The 23,007-nt window shown below is 44.0% G+C and overlaps 1 protein-coding gene across 2 annotated transcripts in view; it reads right to left on the reverse strand.

Annotated features, from left to right (window-relative positions):
• The window catches only part of GALNT16 (polypeptide N-acetylgalactosaminyltransferase 16), a 132,311-nt gene extending 110,402 nt beyond the window's left edge, over positions 1–21,909 (reverse strand). For both annotated transcript variants that reach the window (XM_034769332.1, XM_034769331.1), the window contains exon 1: positions 21,522–21,909. In XM_034769332.1, the coding sequence (XP_034625223.1) occupies positions 21,522–21,716 (195 nt within the window). In that variant the 5' untranslated portion in view covers positions 21,717–21,909. The remainder of the gene's footprint in view (positions 1–21,521) is intronic.
• Positions 21,910–23,007: the final 1,098 nt, after the last annotated feature.

A 23,007-nucleotide genomic window follows, 5' to 3' on the forward strand; every position in this document is an offset into this window, starting at 1 on the left:
CTTTTCAATCACTACTTCAACTTGAATTAAAGCATATGGTGAAACATTCTGTCACTGTATGGAAGAGGTGGTCTCTCCCGCTCCATTAGTAATATGTATCACGTATCCATTCCTTAGCACACAAACTCAGGCTGATAATAATTCCAATGTTTAAATCTGGTGATGGCCCTAGACCAGCTCACAGGACTCAAGGCCAAAGGGATTTTTCCCCATATTCACTCCACCAACAAAGCCAGCATTGAAACACCGTTTGTCCACTACTCCCACAACAATCTCTGTACTTCTTGTATACCATCCCTTATGCATCCAGCACCCCTATCTTGAGTTTGTCCACAAGGCTCCAGGGGCAGGGTTAAGTCCCCTGACAAGTCAGCAAAGGCTTGCAGAATAGTTTAAAGCTCCAACAAGCTACCAAAGCTGCAGGGGGTATCAGTTTGGAGTGCAAATGAGCCTCTTAAGGGCTGTAGGAGGGAAGAAATGCCTCCCATTCTGCTGTCTCCCATGCTACCCTTCTCCATTTCCCCTCTCTCTGCTGCACACCGCTTCCTCTCTTTTCCATTGCCCTTTATTCTGCCGACACCATTCATGTCCCCCTGCTCCCCTAACCCAGGGCCGGCTCCAGGCACCAGCTTACCAAGCAGGTGCTTGGGGTGGCCACTTTGGAGAGGGGCAGCACGTCCAGCTGTTCGGCGGCAATTCGGCGGATGGTCCCTCACTCCTGCTCGGAGCGAAGGACCTCCTGCCGAATTGCCGCCACAGATCGCCATCGCGATCGCGGCTTTTTGTTTTGTTTTGTTTTGTTTGTTTGGCTGCTTGGGGCGGCCAAAACCCTGGAGCCGGCCCTGCCCTAACCTATGTGTTCTCACCAGTCCCACCACCACATACATCTCTTAAGAGTCACTTAGAAAGTGAACATCTTAAGAAGTCCAAAAAATGGGGCCACTGGGGTTAGAAGACCATCTTGGGTGCAGGGAGGTAGGGGGACACTGAACAGCAGGGAGGCATGTCCAGGCACATCCCAAACTCTCAGGTAGGATCTGGGGAAAAATAAATCTTAGCAGTGTTTAAATGTGGTCACCTTTTCTTTTTGAAAATGTCTTCATAAACTCAGCTTGTCTGATCCAATTTTGTTGGAAAAATTCTCATTTGACCCTTGGCAAGTCTCCTTAGCAATTGGTTTATACTTTGATGTCTGTCTCTGCAAGGGAAAGGGCTAAAAACTTCCACTAAAATAATAAATATAAGCGCTTAAGGGTAGGATTGCAAATGTGCTCTCCTCCCACTGATGTCAGGGATAGAACTCCCACTGACTTCAATGAGAGCAAAGTTAGGCCAATGTGGAGTGCTTCTGACAATCTCACCCGACAGCTCCGGTAGCCATGTGGAGTCATGTTTTAAGTTCCCTGGAGTCAGTGAGCCATTTTTACACTACTCTTTAAAATTGTAATAACTTTTCAAATTAGAAGTCTAATCAATTACTGCTCAGTGCTGTGCACTAGATTTCAACTAGATGAATCCAGTAAGCTACATTTAATCTTTCTTTCTTCCCTTCTTCTTCTTTTGCTATAAAGTGGTAAAAGAAATTAGACTTTTTAAACTCTGGTGAACAGCTCTGTGTTTAGGGTGTCATAATACTGAAAGTCCTTGTCCAATACAATTAAATTTGGTAGGTACCTTAGCACCAAAGCTAAACTACTACGTTTGAGGAAGATTTTCCTTTGGTAGTCTATTTTTTCCCCCTGGGCAAGGCTCGGGGAAGGGGCGAATCTGTTTTATAAAAGAGATGCTGTTAAGGTTCCACTGCTCCCTACAGTTTACATTTTTAACTTTTGGGATGAAGAAGTTTTTCAATTTGCAAATTTTAAAAATCTCCTCAACAAAGAACAGTCTCATGGAACTATCCCAGCTCTAAGACAGCTATTCAATACATTCATAAAATAATGAAAAACGAATGGTGTCAGCACAGAGAGATCACATAGAGCTCATATCCCTGACTGGGACCTCTAGGCTCTTCCACAATATGTATAAGTAGTAAACAACAACAACAGGGTGAAATACACACTTCTGCTGATGTACAGAATCCCTGTCCCACACCATATTAGAGAGAGAGAGAGAAAGAACTGTGCTTATGCTGCATTTTTCTTATTAAAAACTCAAAAGTGCAAATGGCATATGTCTCACCTGAGGGATTTTGCTCTAATCTGGAAACTGGCTCAAAGATAAATACAGTTGTACATTTATGTAAATAAGCCTCTCATTGACACCTTTGTCTTTTTATGTAGATGCCAGTGAAACATACCTGAAACGACTTACTATTGCTCACCTTGTTCCAGTCAAGAGTGAAGAACTTTCACCTTGTAACACATACAGTAGAGGCAATGGATTTGGAATGCCAGATCCAAAAGCCATCAAATCTGGAGAAATAGCATCCTTTGATATGAAACACTGAAATCCTTCATGCCACAAGTGGAATATATTATCTCATGTTTTTTCATAGAAGTATGGATAATCAAAACTATGCCTAAATTCCAGCTGAGAGATGCCAATCAAATCATTTGCAGGACAGACATGTGAAAATGAAAATCAATGGCGAGTGCTCGTCACCTTTGTAAATCAGGTCCTTAACCTTTCTGTGCCCCCAGTTTCTCAACTGTAAAATAGAATGATACTTACCATCTTTGTAAAGCATTTTTTGAGATCTTCATGCACATATGTAAGTGCAAAGCATCATTATGTTAGCAATAAGCAAATACTGAAGCACCTAAAACTTACTGCCTCCTGGAATTATTCCTCCACTAACCACTGCACAGTGCCCATAATAATCTACCATGATCAGATAACAATAAAATTACAGATAGAACTTCAACTGATACATTCTGAGACAGTAAGAGTATGTCTACACAGCAACTAGACACCCACGGCTGGCCCGCAGGGCTTGGGATGCGGGGCTGTTCCATTGCTGTATGTCCAGGGCTCCAGGCTCTAGGACCCTATGATGTGTGGGAGGGTCCTAGAGCTCATCCTCCAGCCCAAGGCTGGATGTCTACACTGCAGTGAAACAGCCCCACAGTCCCAGCCCAAGTCGGCTGGCATGGGCCAGCCGCAAGTGTCTACTTGCTGTGTAGACATACCCTTAAGTCCCTGGTTTAATGCTCTGTTAAATGCCAATTAGTTCCAGCTAACATGATATAGAAATCAGAAGCTACAGCCACCTATTTTCACATTTCTGACGCATAAACTATTGCTTTCTGATTAGTGGCCAGGTGATCTTTCAGATAGAAATTTGTCCATGCAGCAATGTGGATAGAACATTCCCTTTGGCATTGTAGAGAAGCTGACATTTACATTCTCCTTGAGTAAGCCACACCACAACCACTGATGCCTGAGAAAATACTTGTAGGTCAGTGGCTTACATGGGGCTAGATTTTCTGGTCTGTTCCAGCACAAATGGAACAGATTCCAATGGTAGCAGGCCAGTGGAGATTCCTCTTGAACAGGAAGTATTTTAAAATGTTAATTAAAACATATTAGGTAACATGTTTTTAAGCATGACCTATTTTCCTAGCCTAGCCACGGCCTTAGAAAGGAAGGATAGCTTTGCAATTCAGGCACCGGACTGAGCCTCAGGCAAGTTGAGTCCTATTGCTGGTTCTGCAACAGCATTGAATTCCAGTGCTAACTCAGGCAAGCCACTTAACCGCCGCTCCTCATCTGTAAGGTGAGGAGATGAACACTTCCTTTCCTCTACTCTTTGTCTGCTTTGTCCACGTAGATAGTAAATTTAGTGGGGGCCGTGGGAGGGCAGAGGCTCTCTTTTGCACATACAGCGCCTAGTACAAGGGGGTCCCCAGTCTTGAGGCTTAAAAAAAATCTCTATTAAAAAGGGATCCAAGTGAGATTCCCACGTACACAAAAAACACAACTCAACATGAAGACTATAAACAAATAAGCCACACAAGTATGTGGGAAATATGAATATATACATTTGCTTACAGATCATCTACTTTGTCATTTTTATTTCTAAGATTTATTTTTCACACCATCGATCCAAACTTTTTTTATATACAACAACGTTTCCAGTGATGATGACCTGGAGTTTACCTGGAAGAAAAATACTGAACAATTGATACCTTCAGATAAAAGAAAATTCTGATCCAAGATTTTAAAATCCTTTTCCACTGAGACTCAGCTGCCACAGTCAGGTCTGGAAAGATGTGAATCTTTTGCGCTTATATTTCAAAATACCCTTCTGCTTCCATGCTTCATAATTCTGTCCTTGTCCCAGAGAGCTGTAAAAGCCACACCGAAAGCTCTATACACCCCTTTGGAGAGTTAGGCATAGCAGTGTGAGACATAATTTAGTGGAATTCTGAAGTACTACAGGAGAGCAAGATAAGAAACTTGATGATGTAATGTGGATTCCAAACACTTAATCTGTTACAAGATTCAATTTCAGGATATGCTGGTGCACCTAATAAATGAATATTGCACATGGTAGCATTATGTTCCAAGAGCTCAATTTTGCTGTTACACTAGTTAGGAAGTTTTTAAACTGTCATTCTGCAGTCCTGGGATTCTGTTTTCCAATACGGGTGAAGATTCTTCCATAGATTTTCTTTTTAATTCAGATTTCTACATTTTAAATGAAATGATTCAATGTCAAAATTCCATTGAACCAAACTGAAGAAACTGAGCTATAAATACTAAGTAAGATTGCATGCTGTGTCTCTAGGAGTTGCAGCACGCATGGGAGAAGCCCGGGAGATGGAAGGCACAGGGTGGTTTAGGTGATCTTTGTGCCCTCTGGATTCTGGGCTGGTGAGGGGTCAGCTTGACACTCATGGGGCGGCTACTCTATATTATGTCAGACTCTTGTGGGAAGATCTGCATCCCAGAATCTCTGTAACAGCATGCAGTTTGGGAAATCCATTCCAACACACGGTCATGTCCCCAGCACATTTTTATACTGAGGCTGGTGAGGTGGTTTGCATTGGGCCACCTACAGTAGCCCATGCAGTGCCTGTGCTGAAGAATTCTCCCCCAGCTGACTGCAAGGAATCCTCCCCATTGTGTAATGTAATTATGGAGGGTGACTTATAGGAAATTTGACATGGTGTTGTCACTGGTTAGCAGCTCAAAGAGTATCCAATGCAGTAGCTGCAAGGAGAATGCAAAGGAGAAGAAAAGGTTAGAGAATCTAATTGCCCTCTTCTCCTTCAGCAGACAGTGATCATATCTTTTTATCCATTCCTGCCCCTAATTCATATGGTCTCCTAGCAGACATTTAGAAAAGAGAAAAGATATACAACAATCCAATCCCCTTTAAAGTTTAATGTGACAGTATAATTCTTTATCTAACAAGAAAGGGGGAAAATTGAGATGAGTTGGGACAAACTGAGAGGCCTAAATCCCCATTAACTAAGACACAAAGATTCAAAATGGTAAGAGGATTCATCTAAAGGAGTCCAGGGATATCCTATGCCTCAAAAGATGTCCACTCTGCATGTTGTCCCAGCAAGTTCTATGCTGGAGAGCTCTTAAAACCTGCTGCACTGATGACTTTACCAGAGGGGAAAAGCAGGAAGCCGTCCCAGCACAGCTGCGTCCCAGCAGGCACGCCCTAAGCACAGCCACTCATTGCAGCCTACAGTTTTCCTTTTCAGCTAACTGCACAGATCTCTTTGGATGCAGTTTGGAGCATGAGGAAGTTAGCTACAAAACTAGTTTAATGACAAGATGACCGAAGTAGACCAGCAAGTTTTCACTACTACTCTATGTGGCTGTGTTTAATCTATAGTATGTAGTTTAAATTTATTTTCATTTAAAATTACTTTAAATGGACTCTCTCTAGCATACACAGTACTGTCAGATGCAACACACATGCATCCAGGGGATTGTTTTTTGCAAAGTTAACACAACTCAGCAGATGTTAAAAGAACTGTACTGCAGGGTGCACATAGACTAGCGCCCCTGGAGTGCTGCTAGTGCACCACTGCCTTCCCACAATTCCCCACGTGTTCCCAGAAAAGACAAGCAGCTTCTCCCATAATGCACTTGGAAAGAATTCATAGAGCAGATCATTTTACTGCAGCGCAAGGAACCATGGGATATGGCCCTGAAAGTATTACTGCCTGCCACACAAGTGAGTGCAGCACCAGGGAGGCCCCGGCAGCTCAAGTGTTATTTCAATGTGGCCACTCTCATGCAAGTTAGGCTAATGTAAGAGACGTAACTCAAATGCAGATAACTTGAATTAACTCTGCAGCAAAGACATACTCTAAGACAGTACAAAAGCCTGTATTATATTGTTTGAGAAATAATACGTGATCATGTAATTAATTACCATGTTGTTGTGCTCTCTATATATATATATGCCGTGAGTTAGACAGGGTTACACATATAACTTCAACATTCCTAATTGGAGTGCTTTACCATCTTTACAATTCTCTAATGAAATTTCTTAAGAAAAATAGATGTAAAAAAGAAACTCTATTATATAGAATTAGTTGGCTAAATTCCACTGGAACATCCGATCCCATTCACTTTCCAGAAAGCCCCTCTCCGGTAAGCTAAGCCTTAGGAGCCATGCACTCGTCTCTTTACAAAACGCACAAGCCTTACCGCATTCATTGTGCCATTCACTAGATTTTTCACCGTGCACTTAAGTTAGCCAGGCACTTTGAGGTGAGTGAGAAAACTCCATTCAGAACATTCTGCACATGGACAAAGTGCGATTTTCAATGATTCATAATTGAGTCTATCAAAAAGAACTTTTATGGGAACACTCAAAGACACCTTTCCACAATAAGAGCTCTTTCCCCAGCCAAGTTTCAGCCCACAGCTGTGTCGACATAAGGCCTGTTCAAAAAAAGGTTTAATTTGTATTGCTTTAATAGTGAGGAAAATATATTCCCCCATTTTCCCAGTGCCCTAAAATAACTGTTTAAACTTTTATTTAAATTATTATTAACTTATTAATTATTATTACCATTATTATTATTATTTAAAAAAATAGTCACCTGCACGGAGAGACCAAGACTGGAAACGTTCAGCTCAAAAGGTGACAAATTTGGAAAGTTATAAGAGATTGAAAACAAGGGACTGGTAATGGAAAACTTCAGGTAGCCTTAACAGAGTGGTCACTATTGGCCCTCATTTAATTAAATGAGAAAGTACGGCTTTAACCCAAACCACTCAGAGACTTTTTGGAGGCCAAGTATCCAGAGAGTCAAATCTTATAACCATGAGCCCTGCCACAACACATCAGGAAAGTCTTAACATTGCTTCTTCAGGTTGACTAGAACCTTTTCCCTGCAGACAGCGAGCCCTCTCCTCTTTTCTTTCAAGTCAGAAAGTAGAACTGTGATGTTATGCAGTCTATATGGTTTTATAAAAACATGATAATGAGTGAATATAATGTAACTGGGATATGCTTCATGCAAAAGGTCTCTTGTAAGGTATCATTACAAAGCTTATAATCTACTGAGTACGATCATCCAATTTGTAGAAATGTACCACTCTTGTATCTAAAACTAGAAATATAAAATATAACTCTGAGGGCCTATTGTAATTATGTAAAGTGTAGGCCATTAATGATGGTTTGGAATCTTGATGACGCCCATTAACAAGGCCCACTGTCTGCAGATGGCTGTATTTACCTGTGAGTCTTCCGGTATATGTATTTGCTGGCAAGTGGGCAATGAAGTCTTGCAGTGACATGTGATCAGGTCACCTGAACTGGAATCCATCTTTAACCTGGTGCTTTTCCAGTGGTGGGGGTGGAAACCCAGAGGGACAAAGGGTTCCCGCCTTATGCAAAAGATATATAAAGGGGTGGAACAGAACAAAGGGGAGAGAGGAGCCATCATGAAGAATCCCCTAGCTATCACCTGAGCTGCAACAAGAGCTGTACCAGGGGAAAGAATTGTGCCCAGGCCTGGAAGGTGTCCAGTCTGAGAAAAACTTACTGAAGCATCTCTGAGGGTGAGATTATCTGTATTCAGTTTGATTAGGCATAGACTTGCGCATTTTATTTTATTTTGCTTGGTGACTTACTTTGTTCTGTCTGTTACTACTTGGAACTACTTAAATCCTACTGTCTGTATTTAATAAAATCACTTTTTATTTAGTAATTTACTCAGAGTATGTATTAATACCTGGGGGAGCAAACAACTGTGCATATCTCTCTATCAGTGTTATAGAGGGCAAACAATTTATGAGTTTACTCTGCATAAGCTTTATGCAGGGTAAAACTGATTTATTTGGGTTTAGACCCCATTGGGAGTTGGGCATCTGAGTGCTAAAGACAAGCACACTTCTGTGAGCTGTTTTCAGGTAAACTTGCAGCTTTGGGACAAGTGATTCAGACCCTGGGTCTGTGTCTGGAGCCAGACAGGAGTGTGTGGCTCAGTAAGACTAGGGTTACCATATTTAAAAAATAAAAAAAGAGGACACTCCACGGGCCCTAGCCTGGCCCCTTTCCCACCCCCCAGCCTCGGCCCCGCCCCAACTCCACCCTTTCCCCGCCCCTTCCCCAAAGTCCCCGCCCTAACTCCCCCTCCTCCCTCCCAGCCACGCGAAAAGGGCTGCCCGAGCGCTACCGGCTTTACGGTTTGCTGGGCAGCCTCCAGACCCTGCGCCCCCGGCCGGTGCTTCCCCAGCACAGCTGGAGCCCGGGAGGGGAAGCGCCCAGCTGGGGGCACAGGGTCTGGAGGCTGCCCGGCAAACCATGAAGCCGGTAGCACTCGGGCTTCGGGCAGCCCCTATGCCTCCGGACCCTACGCCCCCGGCCGGGCACTTCTCCTCCCCGGCTCCAGCTGCTCTGCTCCGGCGGCTGGGGTCCGGAGGCACGGGGGGCTGCCCAAAGCTGGTAGCGCTGGCTCGGGCAGCTTGGCTCTTAAACAGAGCCGAAGTCTGAGTCCAGGGAGGAGAAGAGCAGCTGCGGGAGGGGAAGTGCCCGGCCGGTATTTTTCCCGGACATGTTCGGCTTTTTGGCAATTCCCCCCAGACGGGGGTTTGATTGCCAAAAAGCCGGAAATGTCTAGGAAAAACCGGATGTATGATAACCCTAAGAAGACAGGGTGCTGGAGTCCTGAGCTGGCAGGGAAAACAGAAGCAGGGATAGTCTTTGCACATCGGATGGCAGCTCCCAAGGGGGTTTCTGTGATCCAACCCGTCACAAGAACGTAGCTAAGAAACAGACATCTGCCAGATTTGCATTACCCAATTCAAAAGAACACGGCAGAAGTCAGAGCAGAAAGGATCCCTCTATAAGCAGTCAAGAGAAGGCAATTCCAAAGGGAACACACAGCTGCCTATCAAACGGCTAGGTTCAATCAGCACTGGAAAATTGCCCCTGCTCTGAAACCATATTTCACAACATGGGCAATTTCTCTGCATAAATGGGGCCCTGAAGACCTCTCTCTCTCTCTCTCTCTCATTTTTATGTATACACATACGTGCGCGTGCACACACATCTCACTGTCTAAATAACAGCATACAACTACAAGCACAATCTTGCCTCATGAGTATCAGTGGGGAATGGCCAGGCTCTAGTCCCTCTTTTCCGTTTTTGGATAATAAATAAATAAATAAAGGTGCTCACAAAAGTGAAAGTGTGATCTATAGTAGTGAATGGTAGAGACCAGCAGGCAGTGTGTAAGCTTTACCAGTCAATCCGCAACTGTCAGTCCTCTTGAATGCAGTCCTTGGCTTTTCACACAGCTCTGCAAAGCACTTCATTCCTGACCTGCAGCAGCCTCTGCTAGTCTGCTGCTGAGACACCATCTGCCGCCCCACCCCCAGCTTTGTTAGTGCACCTCAGTTCTGATTTGCAGCAGTTTCCAATATTATAGTCACTCAGGCTTACAACAATCATACTAGATGGTGTAGTGCTTTGGGATGTGAATACACCAAATAACCTGGTAAAAGCTGCTCAAAATTTGGAATTTCTGTTCAACAGGAAATTCCGGCATTTTGAAATTTGTTTTCGTTCAAATCGGAACAAAAAAAAATTCTCATGAAATGAATTTTTTTGAAAACAATTCATTTCAGGTCAATCGCAACGTTCCATTTTGAGAAAACAAACATTTCATTCCTACTTTGTCTCTTTTTACATTACAATGTAGAATATAAAATAAATATTGACACAAAAAGTCATTTCTAAACAAAAAATCAAAATGTTCCATTCTGAGACGGTTGAAATTTTTCGACTATAGCAAAATACTTTTCCAGCTCGTTTTTCAAAAGGAAATTTAGTCAAAATAAACACGTTCCCACGGAAAGTTTTGATTTCAATGAAACAGTATTTTCCAATGCAAAAACATCCTGCTGGAAAAATGTGGACCAGCTCTAACCCTGCTGGAGCGCGCACGGGAAATGCTCAGACAGATAGCATCTAGGATGACAGCATATACAGCTGAGCCACTCTCATGCCATCCAACACAAGTTCACCTATTAGCCAGCCCTGTATAGCTCCTGTCACCTGAAGCACTTAAAAAACATTCATGAACTAAGCCTCACAACAGCTCCATTTTACAGATGGGGAAACTGAGGCATGGAATAGTTTAAGTGACTTACCCATTGTCACAGACTGAGACTGCGGTTCAACCAGGAACAGAAGCAAGGTCTCCTGATTCCCAGTCCCGTACCTTAACCACAAAACCATCCTTCATTTCTACCTAACTGAGGTACAGGTTAAGAATGATCAATTCACACCTTATCACACTTCATGGCATGAAACCCAAGACGGAGGAAAAAACTGGAAGATATGATTGAAGCAGTGAAAGGAAGGAAAATGCAAGAGAATAAAGCCAGTCAGAGAAGAGGGAAAGGGTTACCAAGTTAGAACCAGCTAGACTCTGGGACATGTAGAACTTCTTAGAAGATGGGATCTAAAGAGGCTCCTGTGGTGTGAAAGGTGTTTTGCAGCAGTTCCCAGGACAAACAGAAACAGGCCTAGTCAGCCTCTCCTTTAGAAAGTTATTTTATCCATTACAAAGGTAGATGCTAGTTCCAACCACTGAATTACTTCCTATCTGGTATGGAAGCTCAGTAGAGAAAGACACGGACACAAATAAGAACAGTAAGCAAATGGCCAGAATATTTTTTCATCCTCAGCACAATTGACTCTGTTTCTTTTACTCCCTTTCTGCTGTGCTGTGTTTTTCCAGCAAGGATAATTAAGTCATATTTCAACACTGACAACCACAATACAGCTCAGTTAAAATGGAAAGAATGATTTTTTTTTTCCTGTCCTGACTTCATCTTCAGGCATATGGCAGTTCATATCCTCCTCAGGTGAGCATCAAGAGACAGGATCCATGCTTCACTTTGCAGTGCCTGCAAGCAGATCTGGTATTTCAGTGTTATTACATGTAATGACTATGCTATTGCAGGGTGTAGCCCTTTAAAAGAGCCAAGGATTTGAGAATCCTCCCCTTCACCTATGCTCCATCCAATCAGGATTGTAGGGCAAACTGGAAAGCTCTGGACTCCAGTGTATGCATGTGTATTACCAGGTTTTAGTACTGTGATCTCTGATGGGGGACATTTTGCAGACTGAGGCAAAGACTATCGGGAGAGCCGCACATGGGAAGTGGCTGTGAATTACTGAAGCACTAGCTGCCTAAACCTTGGAGCAAGTGATGGATGTGTTCCCTAACCCATACACTCCCACCCACTTTGGTGGAAAGGGTCAGAGCAGGGATCATCTTTCTGGTCTGTGTTTGTACAGCACTTAGCATGAACGTGTCCTGGTCCATGGTTCGCGCTCCTAGGCGTTGCCAAAATATAAATAATAAGTAGACTGTGGGATTAACTTAAGGAGCACCTCACCTTCGGCCTCACCAAAAAATCATGCCACAGGCATGCTCTCCAAGAGCAGAATATTGGTAGAACCACCTAGCCACTTGAATTCAGAATTAAGGTACTGAGGGAAGCCCTCAGACACAGCTGACAGGATTTTTTTTAATTATTGTGATGGGTTTGTTTTGTTTATTTTACTTTAATTTTTTTAAGCCCCATGTGTGCCACTGAAACAAATTAAATATGAAATCATTTTCTGCCATTTAGGCAAATAGCATTCCTACAGTTCCAAAATGTAGACACTGTAAATAAAATATAAAGCTGTCAAACTCTTACAGAATCTTGCTTGTGCAGTAACACTCCCAGAGACGCATTTATCAACCATTCTTATTCTACAGAGCTGGCATAGCTCACTCACCTATGGTTTGTGAGAAACATCCAAAGGACAGCAGAAACCACAAGCATCGTGGGCCTTGCCACAACAGGAATATGTACAACAAACCTTAAGTGTTAGAGGTCTTGTCCCCTGAAGTGAATATCTGCCTACAATAAACCACAGACTTCATGGGCCTTCACATGAGATAAAAATTTTCAACCACCTCTGAAAAGCAGCCAGCCACCTTTGGGATGAAATGCAAGACTCATAGATCTGCAGGACAGAAAATGTAGCATACTTTATCCAGTTGAAACCACAAGGAGAATTTAATTACACAGATAGATTTAGTGTTCTGCAGAAATTTCTAGTACCTCTACTCTTGCAAAAGATGCCATAGAAACATTAATGACTAGGCCTGCTCGGGTACACGTTTTCACATCTCACCAATATCACTGGACTGAGCTCTGCAAGCTTAGGAAAATGGATCCTTCAGCCAAGGGAGTCAAAGTTCTGGGAATGGAAGACTGGTAAGGAAACTACCTTGAACAAAGACTGTAGCTTGGTAAGTCAGGTCTTAGCCATTAGAAAGTGTATTTGATTTTATCTATTTGTAATCCTTTCTAACTTTAATTCTCCTACTTGGTATCACTTAACCTATGTCCTTTTGTTAATAAACTTGTTTGTTTGTTTTTTACAATAAACCAGGTCAATGCTGTACTTGAAGGGAAGGGTGTATTTACCCCAGTTAATTTAATAAGCTGTGATGTTCTTTTGTCTCTTTAAAGGTGCAAACGGACCTTATTATTTCTCTGAGTGTTCCAGGAAAGGGCTGGACACTGCAGAGCACATGGATTTGGGAAAATTTGCTATTGAGGGGCAGTGGGGTCCATCTTGCCGGGGTAACCAGAGGGACTGTGGTATTGTAGGCAGGCTGCTGGGGTCAGAGTGCTGAACCAGGGCTGCTTAACTCACCCACACTCAGTGCAGGCTTGTATGCTGGCTGGAAGTGTCCAGACAAGAGAGCTTTGGCAGCACAGCATTTGGAGGCACTCAGGGCTATAGGGCAGGTGGTGACACAACCTCTCACAGGTCTGGATTGTACCCCAGAATGTGACAGTACCTCCACCAGCAGCACAATGCTTCTTCACGCACTGGGACATGGGTCCCATCCAGTATACAAGGGAAGAGCAAAACCTACTGAATCACCCAACGCAACTTCTTGTGGCATCCGGATTTCTCATGAGAGTTTCCCATCAGCATTTTGCTTTCCCAGAGGGGTCTCCCAACCAAGTATTAAACAGGACAAACCAGCGGTGTAGTGGTAAAAAAAAAAAAAAGAAGTGGGTGAAGGTGAACTAAACTTTTTGGCGCTCCAGACTGGACGGTGGTAAATGCCATATTCCTAAAATGAGAAGTTGGTAAACTCTGTTTACACATGCTTATCCTCAACTACACTACTGGAATAAACCCAAAGAAGGGGAAAATGCTCTTGTGAGCCTACTAGTATCCAGGGAAGAACCCCCTTCTTCATATCCAGATGATACAGGCATTCTGTGAAGGACACTAGCAGAACTATGGGCAGGAGAGTTAGTCACACTATGGACAGAACAGTTTACGTTCACCCAGGACTTGGACTCTAGGGATGGTTCTCATAGAGTCCTATGACTTCTGGTGAATCAGCTATAAGAAGGAAAGAATTTGAGATCCGAACCATAGGTCTCCATCAAAGCAGGCCAGGTTCTAGAATGTGGAATCTGTGAAGGCATGCAGGTAATGGCCGAACAACCCCTCCTGCAAGCTAGTTTTAGCAAGACCCTCCTTCAAGACAGTCCTGCATTCTAGCATGAGGAAGATCCCAAGAACTCTGCAACATTCCTCTTTCCTTTAATGATGCAGGAGAAGAAATAGTTTCCTGTGGGGGAAAAGGTCATTTTAAGAAAAACATCAATATTTCACAAGACACTGAATATTATGAGGCATTCAAAGGTTTGCACAAAAGCCTGAACTGCTTTGGATTCTCTCCGAATCCAGAGTCTGATCACCTACTTTGTAGAGCACATCTTATACAAAAATGCAGATTCAATGAGCAGCCTTAAAGAGATCAAACAGGCTGGCAGGGACTGCCACTTTATGATCATGTACAGATGCAAATCAATTTGCATCGACCCAGCGTGGTAGAAGAAGAAACTTGGTTAAATTCTTAAACCGGGACAACAAGGCAAATTATTGACTATGGGACGGTCAAGCACAAATTAACTAGGAAGAGTAAAATTCTACAGAAACCAGATTTCCCCCAGCTCAAGAGGACGCTTTTATGAGCTGTGATATATTCTTAATTATTAGGTTCTACCTCCTCAGCAACACAGCAGGACGTGAAATAAAACCTGTATTTCATGAGCATGGTAAAGTGCCACTACAGGGAGTTCTTTCTCTTGCAGTTATTTTATTTATTTATTTGGGAGCCACCTGTATTCCCATAGCTACAGCACTGAAACTGACAAGAACTGCCTCCAGGCAGGCACACACGCCTAGGGAGCCCAGTGGGATAGAAACCTCTGCAGAATAAAAGAGATCGCCTATTGAACCATGAAAGATGCAGTTTATCCCAGTTGTAAGTGAAATATCATATCTGGTTTTGACAGCAGCAAATGGGAAGGGGGGGAGGGAAGACATAACCATTCCACAGGACTATTAGGGAGCTCTGGAGCACCAGTAAATGTCAGCTAGAAATAGGTGGTTCAGACGTGTGAAGTGTAAGGGTATCAGAGTTTGAGGGTATCAGATCTAGCAGGGGGCTTTTTAAAATGCACACACGCACTCTCTATTTCCCCAGTAGTTTGTTAAAAATAAATAGAACTGATTATCGGTAGAGTGCTAAATTGCAGTTAAATCTATCAGGATCTAAAGGGTGTAAGAGGATAGTAAAAGGGGGAGCAGGGAGAATGGCCTTACAGCTAAAACACAGGACTGGGAGTAAGAAGATCTGTGTCCTTTACCTGACTCTTCCACTGACTCACTATGTGACCCCGGGCAAGTCTCTTAACCCCTATGCCTCACTTTCCCTATCTGTAAAATGGAGATAATACTGCTCCCTATCTCACAGTAGGTGGTGAAGCTTAATCCACTAATGTTTGCAGAGTATTTTGAAATCTTCAGACGGAAGGAGAGAAGGGTAAAGGATTTGTTAACAAACACCAACCGGGGAGATGTATTATTTAGGCTGGTCAAAATGGATATTGATACAAAATAGAAATGGATACAAGGCCTTATGTCTCAGGCTCTCTTTCTACCACACCAAAGAGTAATGGGATTTTATGGAAGGAAATGTAGACAGAATATTAGACAGTGAGATCTATCAGCTGTAGAATAGTCTCCTAAGAGATGTGAGGGACATTGCTTGGGATGTATAAAACTGGATAGGACAAGAGTATGGGAGAATAAACCATAGGGAACAATCCTGTACCAGCCCTGCAGGACAGACAAGATCATAGATGCTGAAACTAGGGGTGCTGCTGCACCCATGGCTTGAAGTGGTTTCCATCATATACAGGGTTCACAGATTGGGTCAAAGGCTCTCAGCACCCCCACTATACAAATTGTTCCAGCATCACTGGACAAGATCACCCGACTCAATCATCAGTAATTCTCTAGTCAGTGGTCTAGCTGAGCTGTTCTTGTTATGCTCCAGAAACTTTACACGGGCTGGGGAAGTAAAGGTGGCCATATGCCCAGCCTTTGATTATTGGGGAAATGCAAATTATTACTATGCCTTTTGCATCATCACCACCACTACATGGAGAGACAGCAGTGAGGCTCCATTTTCAAAACTGTGCATCAGCCATGTACCTGACATGCAGGCATTCGCTGTGTGACAACAGTGGCTTCACTCTCCTCAAAAGGCTCACGTTTAGGACCACAGATTTTACAGGGCATAAATGTACTGGGCAGCTTTCTCAGTCTTTTGGGAAGGGAAGCAAGCGTCCATCACATCTGTGCTAACAGAGATGGAAGAAAAGAGGCGAACGATTAACCCATTGAAATTCAGTGTGTAAGTATTGCCAAGAACCCTTTGATCACCCATTTTAAAGTTTCTGTGTAAGGGAAACCTATGGGGAGCTGAAGACATCACCCCCCTGGGGAGAAAGAGAAAGGAGGGCACATTTATTGGAATGCTGTTTTTCAGAAAAGCCCAAACGCTGCAACAGAGAGAGCCATGTGAGCAACGTGCAGGAGCCTCAGGGATACTCCTAAGAAAAGTACCATGTGGTTAAACATAAAAAATAAATATCCAGGACTGTGGTATTTGCTCCTTCCTTGAGAGATGAACAGGGAGTGCTTGTTGGCTCAATTCACCAGCAACCAAGTCCTGCAGCTCAGCTGATGGGATTCTGATTTGTTCTCAGCCTGCAGTTTATTAAAAAAAAAAAAGAGTGACCAGAGAGAATGTATTTTGGGTGAATTTTTAATCCTTCCCATACTAGTCTGGGTTAATCAAGCTGTGGGTGGGTTACTCCAAGAAGGGTCGGAATTCACCCCCAACCTGTACCCAGGCAGCAGGGCTGCACCTCACTCCTTTCACTGCTGCGCTTTCCACCTACGAGTCAATAGCATCCACTGCCCTTCTGGACCACTGATGCCAGGTAAGGATGGATTCCCACGGTTACCCCAATAACTATTCTGTGCTAGCCTGTTTCGGATTGGTGCTGGGCCGCCTCTACAGCCTCTCTAGGGATGCCATGATCCCCTTCATGCAACTGTTTCATTTTCACATGCCTCATCACTACACAGCGGTGCAGATAATTTTGTGATAACTGCATGTGAGTGAGCTTGCCCCTTTGGATTCTGTGGGCTGTATTTAATATTAAATAATAACAGCAACTCAGCACTGAGCATTTGCCTTTGGCTCTTGGGCTGTATTTTGGGTCCCACATCCTACAGGAACAACCACCAGCTATTTGTAGATCATGTGCGGTCTTTGGCGAGGGCATTTGGAGAGCCAGACACACAGGAGTTGAGCTTTGTCTGTAACTATGGCTATGTCTACAATGGCAAGTGAAAGACAAAACTTTTTAAGAGGTGTTAAAAAAAAAAAAAAAACATCCCCCCGAAAGACAAAAGTTTTGTCGACGATAAGCACCGGTGTGAACAGTGCTTTGTCAGCAGGAGAACGCCAACGCCGCTCGTTGCAGGTGGAAGTTTTTTGTTGGCAGGAGCACTGACAAACAGCTGCTAAACTGTGCGTCTTTTAGAGGCACGGCCGTAGTGGCACAGCTGTGTCACTAAAAGCTGCGTAGTGTAGACATAGCCTATAGCAGATTTTTACTAGTCCATCTACATGTTTATTTCAAAAGGGACAACAGCTTTGCAGATGATTTCCAAAGCTAACCTAGTCAGTATGTTCATTTATTTTTTTAAACCTGAGGAGCTAAATCTGTTGATTTCAGCAGGGATTTGGAGCAATCAAATTTTTGAATTGCTCCGCTCCGGCTCTGCTCCAGCTCCGGGCAAAAACCTACCAGGTAGTAAACTACCAATCCATAACATTCCGGACCCTACCATCCACAGCGGCTGTTTTCCTTCTTGTTCCAGTGTCCACACTGAAGTCTTACCAGGTTTTTCACTTACTACACCATTACTACACCTACTGGTCTGTGCTCCAGCTCCAGGCTCTGCTCCAAAGCCCTGGATTTCAGTGGGATGAAACCAAGGATGACTTTTGTCCCAGAGAGGCCAAATTTTAAAACTTCTGTGCCTAGAACAGGGATTTGAGTGTCCAACATTATCTAGTCTAAGATATTTCTTGGAGACCCATCACTGTAGCACCTGACCTCCCACTAATGATTAGGGTTGATATAGAGATTTCCAAAGCAGACTCAAAATTTTAGGCACACAAGTTTGAAATTCAGGCTCACATCGGCCATTAGAAGTCAGGCAGTTATTTAGTGGCCTTGCTACGTGCTCATTCTCCATTTAGTCAGCTGTAGGTTTTACCTGGAGATATTTTTATTTTCCATCTTAAGAGGGGATAAAATGAGTCCCGTAAAACCCCCAAAGGTATTTCCATTTTTTAAACATGTCATTCACCTGGGATTTGCAACGGCACAGAGCAGAACTTCTCGACTCACTTGGCCGAAGAAGAGATTTGCAGACAAAAGCAGTAAAAAGAGGGTTTTAAAACTACAAAACAATGTATTTCCAAAAGATCTTAATCACATTAGGACGAGGCTCAAACAAATCCCCAGATGCCAACCACAAAAACCAGAGATACATCTGAATCTGGAGCCAAACTGTGTGGCTTACCTTAACAATTCTATAATGGGCCAAACCAAAACTGTAGATCTAAACACCCTGGAACTTTGGAAAAGTTAACAGCCAATAGATACACCTAGTAAACAAATAGTGTTGACATTGTTTATTATGCAAAGTAATTAACTCCTCAAGGAGACCAGAGATGAAGGCACTACAGAGCCTGGAGCACCTGTTTCTCTATATATTAATAGCTTCTGTTCCTGTATAAAAGCAACTAAAACGTCACATTTTATATGCCTTGAAAAATCACAACCTACGCCAAGTGTGCCTAGGAGAGAGCCTGCAGGAATGCATGTCAACCACCCTGCTCTCCAGCTTCTCTTTCCGCAGATCTTCCCCCTCCCACCCCAGACTGGCTCCTCGGTTATTCCTCTGCCTCACCTCCTCCCAGCGCTGTCTCTAGCAATCCAATGAGACTGCTACAAATGGGACTGACTGCTTGTTATTCACATTCCATCACAGTGAAGTCCCGTTACTCTCTCACTGTGGTGCCAAATCAACAGTAATGCCACCGCAGGGGGTCACATCAGCAAGAATACAGCATTTGATTGGCTTGACTCTCACAGCAGCAGACAGAACATTTAGGAAAGTACATTGTGTATATAATATATTTGAGAAACATGGTCACTCAGAAGATCTGACTGCTTCCACTCTCCTGCTTCTTGTACAAACTGATCATTGCAGGGGTCAGGAAGAAATATTCCATGTACAGCACTGCACAGTCAGTCAGGTGCATTACAGGGGGGTTTCGCCTTCCTTTCTCCCATTACCTATTGGCCACTACTGGAGACAGGAATCTGGAGTAGATAGACCAGTATGGTAGCAAATCCTATGACTCCAATTACAGAGAGGAATGGGGAGGCAGAGAGCAGCATTATCCCTCTGTATTAATGGGTTTGGGATGGAAGCCCAGGTCAGAATGACCCATCCCTATTTTTTTTTTAATGACAATTTTTATGGTTCTCCACTAATAATGTCATATTTTAATAATAATGACTACAGTTTATCATCACACCATTTGTGTATGTCTATGAGCATGCGCACATACATATCACACATTAGTAATATAATAAGACTTGGCACTTCTACAGCATCTTCCCTCTGAGGATTTCAAGAGGTTTTGCAAACATGAAGACATGAAGTCACACAACCCCTCGGAGAGGTAGCTAAGTTTATGATTTCCCTCATTTTACAGATGGAAAAACTATGAAACAGGCAAAGTGACTTGTCCAAGAGCACACTGGAAATTGGGATCTCTGTGGCCCAGCGAGGAACAGACCCCAGGTCTCCTGACTCTAGCCCTACACCTTCACCACATGACCTTTCCTGTAGAGTTCCTTGGTTATAAGGCAACATATGGAAGCCAACCTGTGGAACTCTTTGCCAGAGGATGTTGTGAAGGCCAGGACTATAACAGGAGTCAAAAGAGAACTAGATAAGTTCATGGAGGATAGGTCCATCAATGGCTATTAGCTAGAATGGGCAGGGATGGTGTCCTTAGCCTCTGTTTGCCAGAAGCTGGAAGTGGGTGACAGGGGATGGATCACTTGAGGATTGCCTGTTCTGTTCATTCTCTCTGGGGCACCTGGCAACAGTCACTGTTGGAAAACAGGATACTGGGCTAGATAGACTTTTGGTTTGACCCAGTATGGCCGTTTTTATGTTCTATTATATATATATATGCACCAATTATTAAAGCATCTCTCATTGTAGGATCTCATAGTGTTTTATACACATTAATAAATTAAGCCTCATGACCCCCATGTGATGGTTACACATTAGCCCTAATTTAAAGATGGAGAAACTGGGATATTGGCCAAAGTTACAAAGCAAGTCACTAAGAAAAGACAAGAATCCTGGTGTCCAGGCTCCTGCTCTAACTATTAGACCATGCTGTTTCTGTTCCTTTCCATGTCTGTGTAACCAGATGATTCATAGACAAACATAAACAATGACATCTTCCAATTTCTGAGCGGTCTTACCCAGGTTACCACTGAGAATGGACTCAATGAGTTTTTTATTTGGTTATTTGTATTATCTCTTACAGTAAATAGTGGCTTTTTATTATTACCTTGCAGCCTGAAAGAGGAAAAACCGAAAGACCGTAATGGTTCTTATCTCCCCTAATACAGGGAGAGCAGAAGCTCTATTTGACCCCACTGCCAAACTCCTGGACATCCCCAGGAAAAGCAGAGTGCAGGTCTTTTTGATACAGTGCCTCAAATGGGGCCCCGGGGTCAGAAATCAAATAGGTGGGAAGCAGGGAGCCAGTCTGGATGTAAGCAGGGATAAACCAGGGCTGCCTACCCCTCCTGTCTCCTCTGAGCTCAACCGAAACATGAGTCTAACAGCAGAGAGCTTCCTCTGGCTTAATTCAGTTTTAACTTCCAGGCTCGCTCGCTGTGCTGTGCTCTCACACTAGGATGTACAACAACTAATGGATGATGCAGCTGAGACCACCAAACCCGCCACATGGCAGTGTGGGTGTTGCAATATTACTCCCCCGGGCCCTGACCCTCACAATCCTTCCAGAACAAGGATCATGGAGCCCAGGACCGAAGAAACTGTTTTCTGCAAATGCAAATCCTTCTGGCCTCATTTAAAACATGCAGCTTGAATACAACCCAAAAAGCCTTCACGGCTGCTTCATCCACCCCTTTCTTACCAAACAGGAAATCCAGCTCCCAGTCAAACAGACCCTGGCCATCCAGTGGACACGACTTGCAAACACTTTACATTCAGCGGTAGTCTATTTCTCCAAGCCTTTGGATAGTGCTTCCCAGTTGTAAGTGCTGTCATGGTTACAAGCCAGAATGCTAAAATAAATATAAAGAAACCCATGCAAACCTAACACCTCCTCTAATGTATCCCCCCCTTCATTCACCAGCCCCCACCAATCTCTGACAAACTAGATTAATGGTCCTGCCAACACCTCACCCGGCAGCAGCACCAACATGCAATGCAATTTCCCTGCATCAATCGCTGCTGAAGAATTAAAATGTGATCCGCTCTGCGAGCGTGTCTCACTTACAGTGAGGGGGATGGTCCCATCTTCCCTGTGGCTCTCCAGCCTCGCAGCTGATCTCTGCCCATTTCGGCCGCTGCTGCTAGGGGATTTGCTGGATGCTGCTGAATGAGGCTTGTTGTCCTGCCATAAGTAATAGAAAGTGCCCAGGATCCAGGCTACAGTCAGGATTGCAATGGCATTAGCCCTGATCCTCCTCATCCCGAAAGCCCCAGTGGAGCGTGGGAGCCTGATAAACTGGAGAAGAGATAGGGGCTCAGGCGAGAGACGGGTCAGGTCTGTGTAAGGGGGGTGGGGGAGAGGAGGGGGCTGGTGACAGGATTCTCCCTCTCTCGGTTTGGCTGGCTCTTACAGTCACAGCTGTTTGTTTTAGCTCGGCTCTCACGGCTCAGTCCTGCAGAGCAGAAAAAGAGAGCGAGATCCTCAGGGTCCTAATGCCCTTTCTCTGAAGCCCACAGATGTGATCAGACGCACGCCGGGAGCCGGACCCCTAACGGTGCCAGCCTAGCATTGGACCCTTGTGGCGGGAATGGACCGAACGCGCTAATGGGGCGTTTCCATCCCGAGTTCAGATGATCTCTCAGCGGCCCCCCTGAAGCTCTTGGAGTGGACGGGAGTCTAAGGTTTTATTTTAGTGCTGGTGTTCTAGGGGACATGAGAGCTAAGGGTTAATTATCAACTGCAGAAGAGGGAGTGTGTGGGTGGGGGGGGGGTATTTTTGTATTGATGGGTACCCTACGATTTGCACAACATTCATTTCAGGTAACAATCGGCTGGAGAGAAGGTGCCTGGGATCCATTTCAACATACGTCAAGACATTTACCTGGAACCATCACAAATGAAGGGTCCGTAGCGCAGAGGACTCTGTCTCTCCTGGACTGTGAATCCAGCTGAAAAGAGAAGAGAACTAACCTAATGTCAAATAGGTTTCTAAAGGGACCTGAAGCTGACCAGTGGTTACAGATGGTGGAATACCTCTGCCCTACATGCCTTTGGCAAGTAATTGTGCTGTCAGTGACTCACACTCCTCTCTCTGAGTCAGCGCTGCCTGAGCACATGCCCAGCATGACGATAGGGGATGCTACAGGGCTGGATGTGCTGGCTTTCTGGCGAGACATGAAGCCATGGTCTTGAGAACTTGTGGTCTTAAGAGTTCCATTGTCCCTTTCGCAATAGTAGGGATTCAGTCCTTGCGTCCTGGTCAGGTTCCAATTACACTTTGCCGTCTTACATTCCTCTTTCAGTTTCAGCTGGCTCCAATATTCTTCTTCAGTCTGTGTACGAAAGCGTTGGGTGGTGTTTCTGTGCCCTGTTGAACATCAACTGCTGGACCATCTTTGACAGATTTTCTTATTGCTAGTTGCAGTTGCAGTTTCAGGTAACAGACTGATGATAAGAAACGAGTTTAGGGATCTTACCAGGGATTATGTTATTCACACAGTTTTTATAATATGGAAGAACATTCTTAAGCCTCTGTGGAAGGTACTAGATA

This window comes from Trachemys scripta, chromosome 4 (genome assembly GCF_013100865.1).
Source record: "Trachemys scripta elegans isolate TJP31775 chromosome 4, CAS_Tse_1.0, whole genome shotgun sequence".
NCBI lineage: Eukaryota > Metazoa > Chordata > Testudines > Emydidae > Trachemys > Trachemys scripta.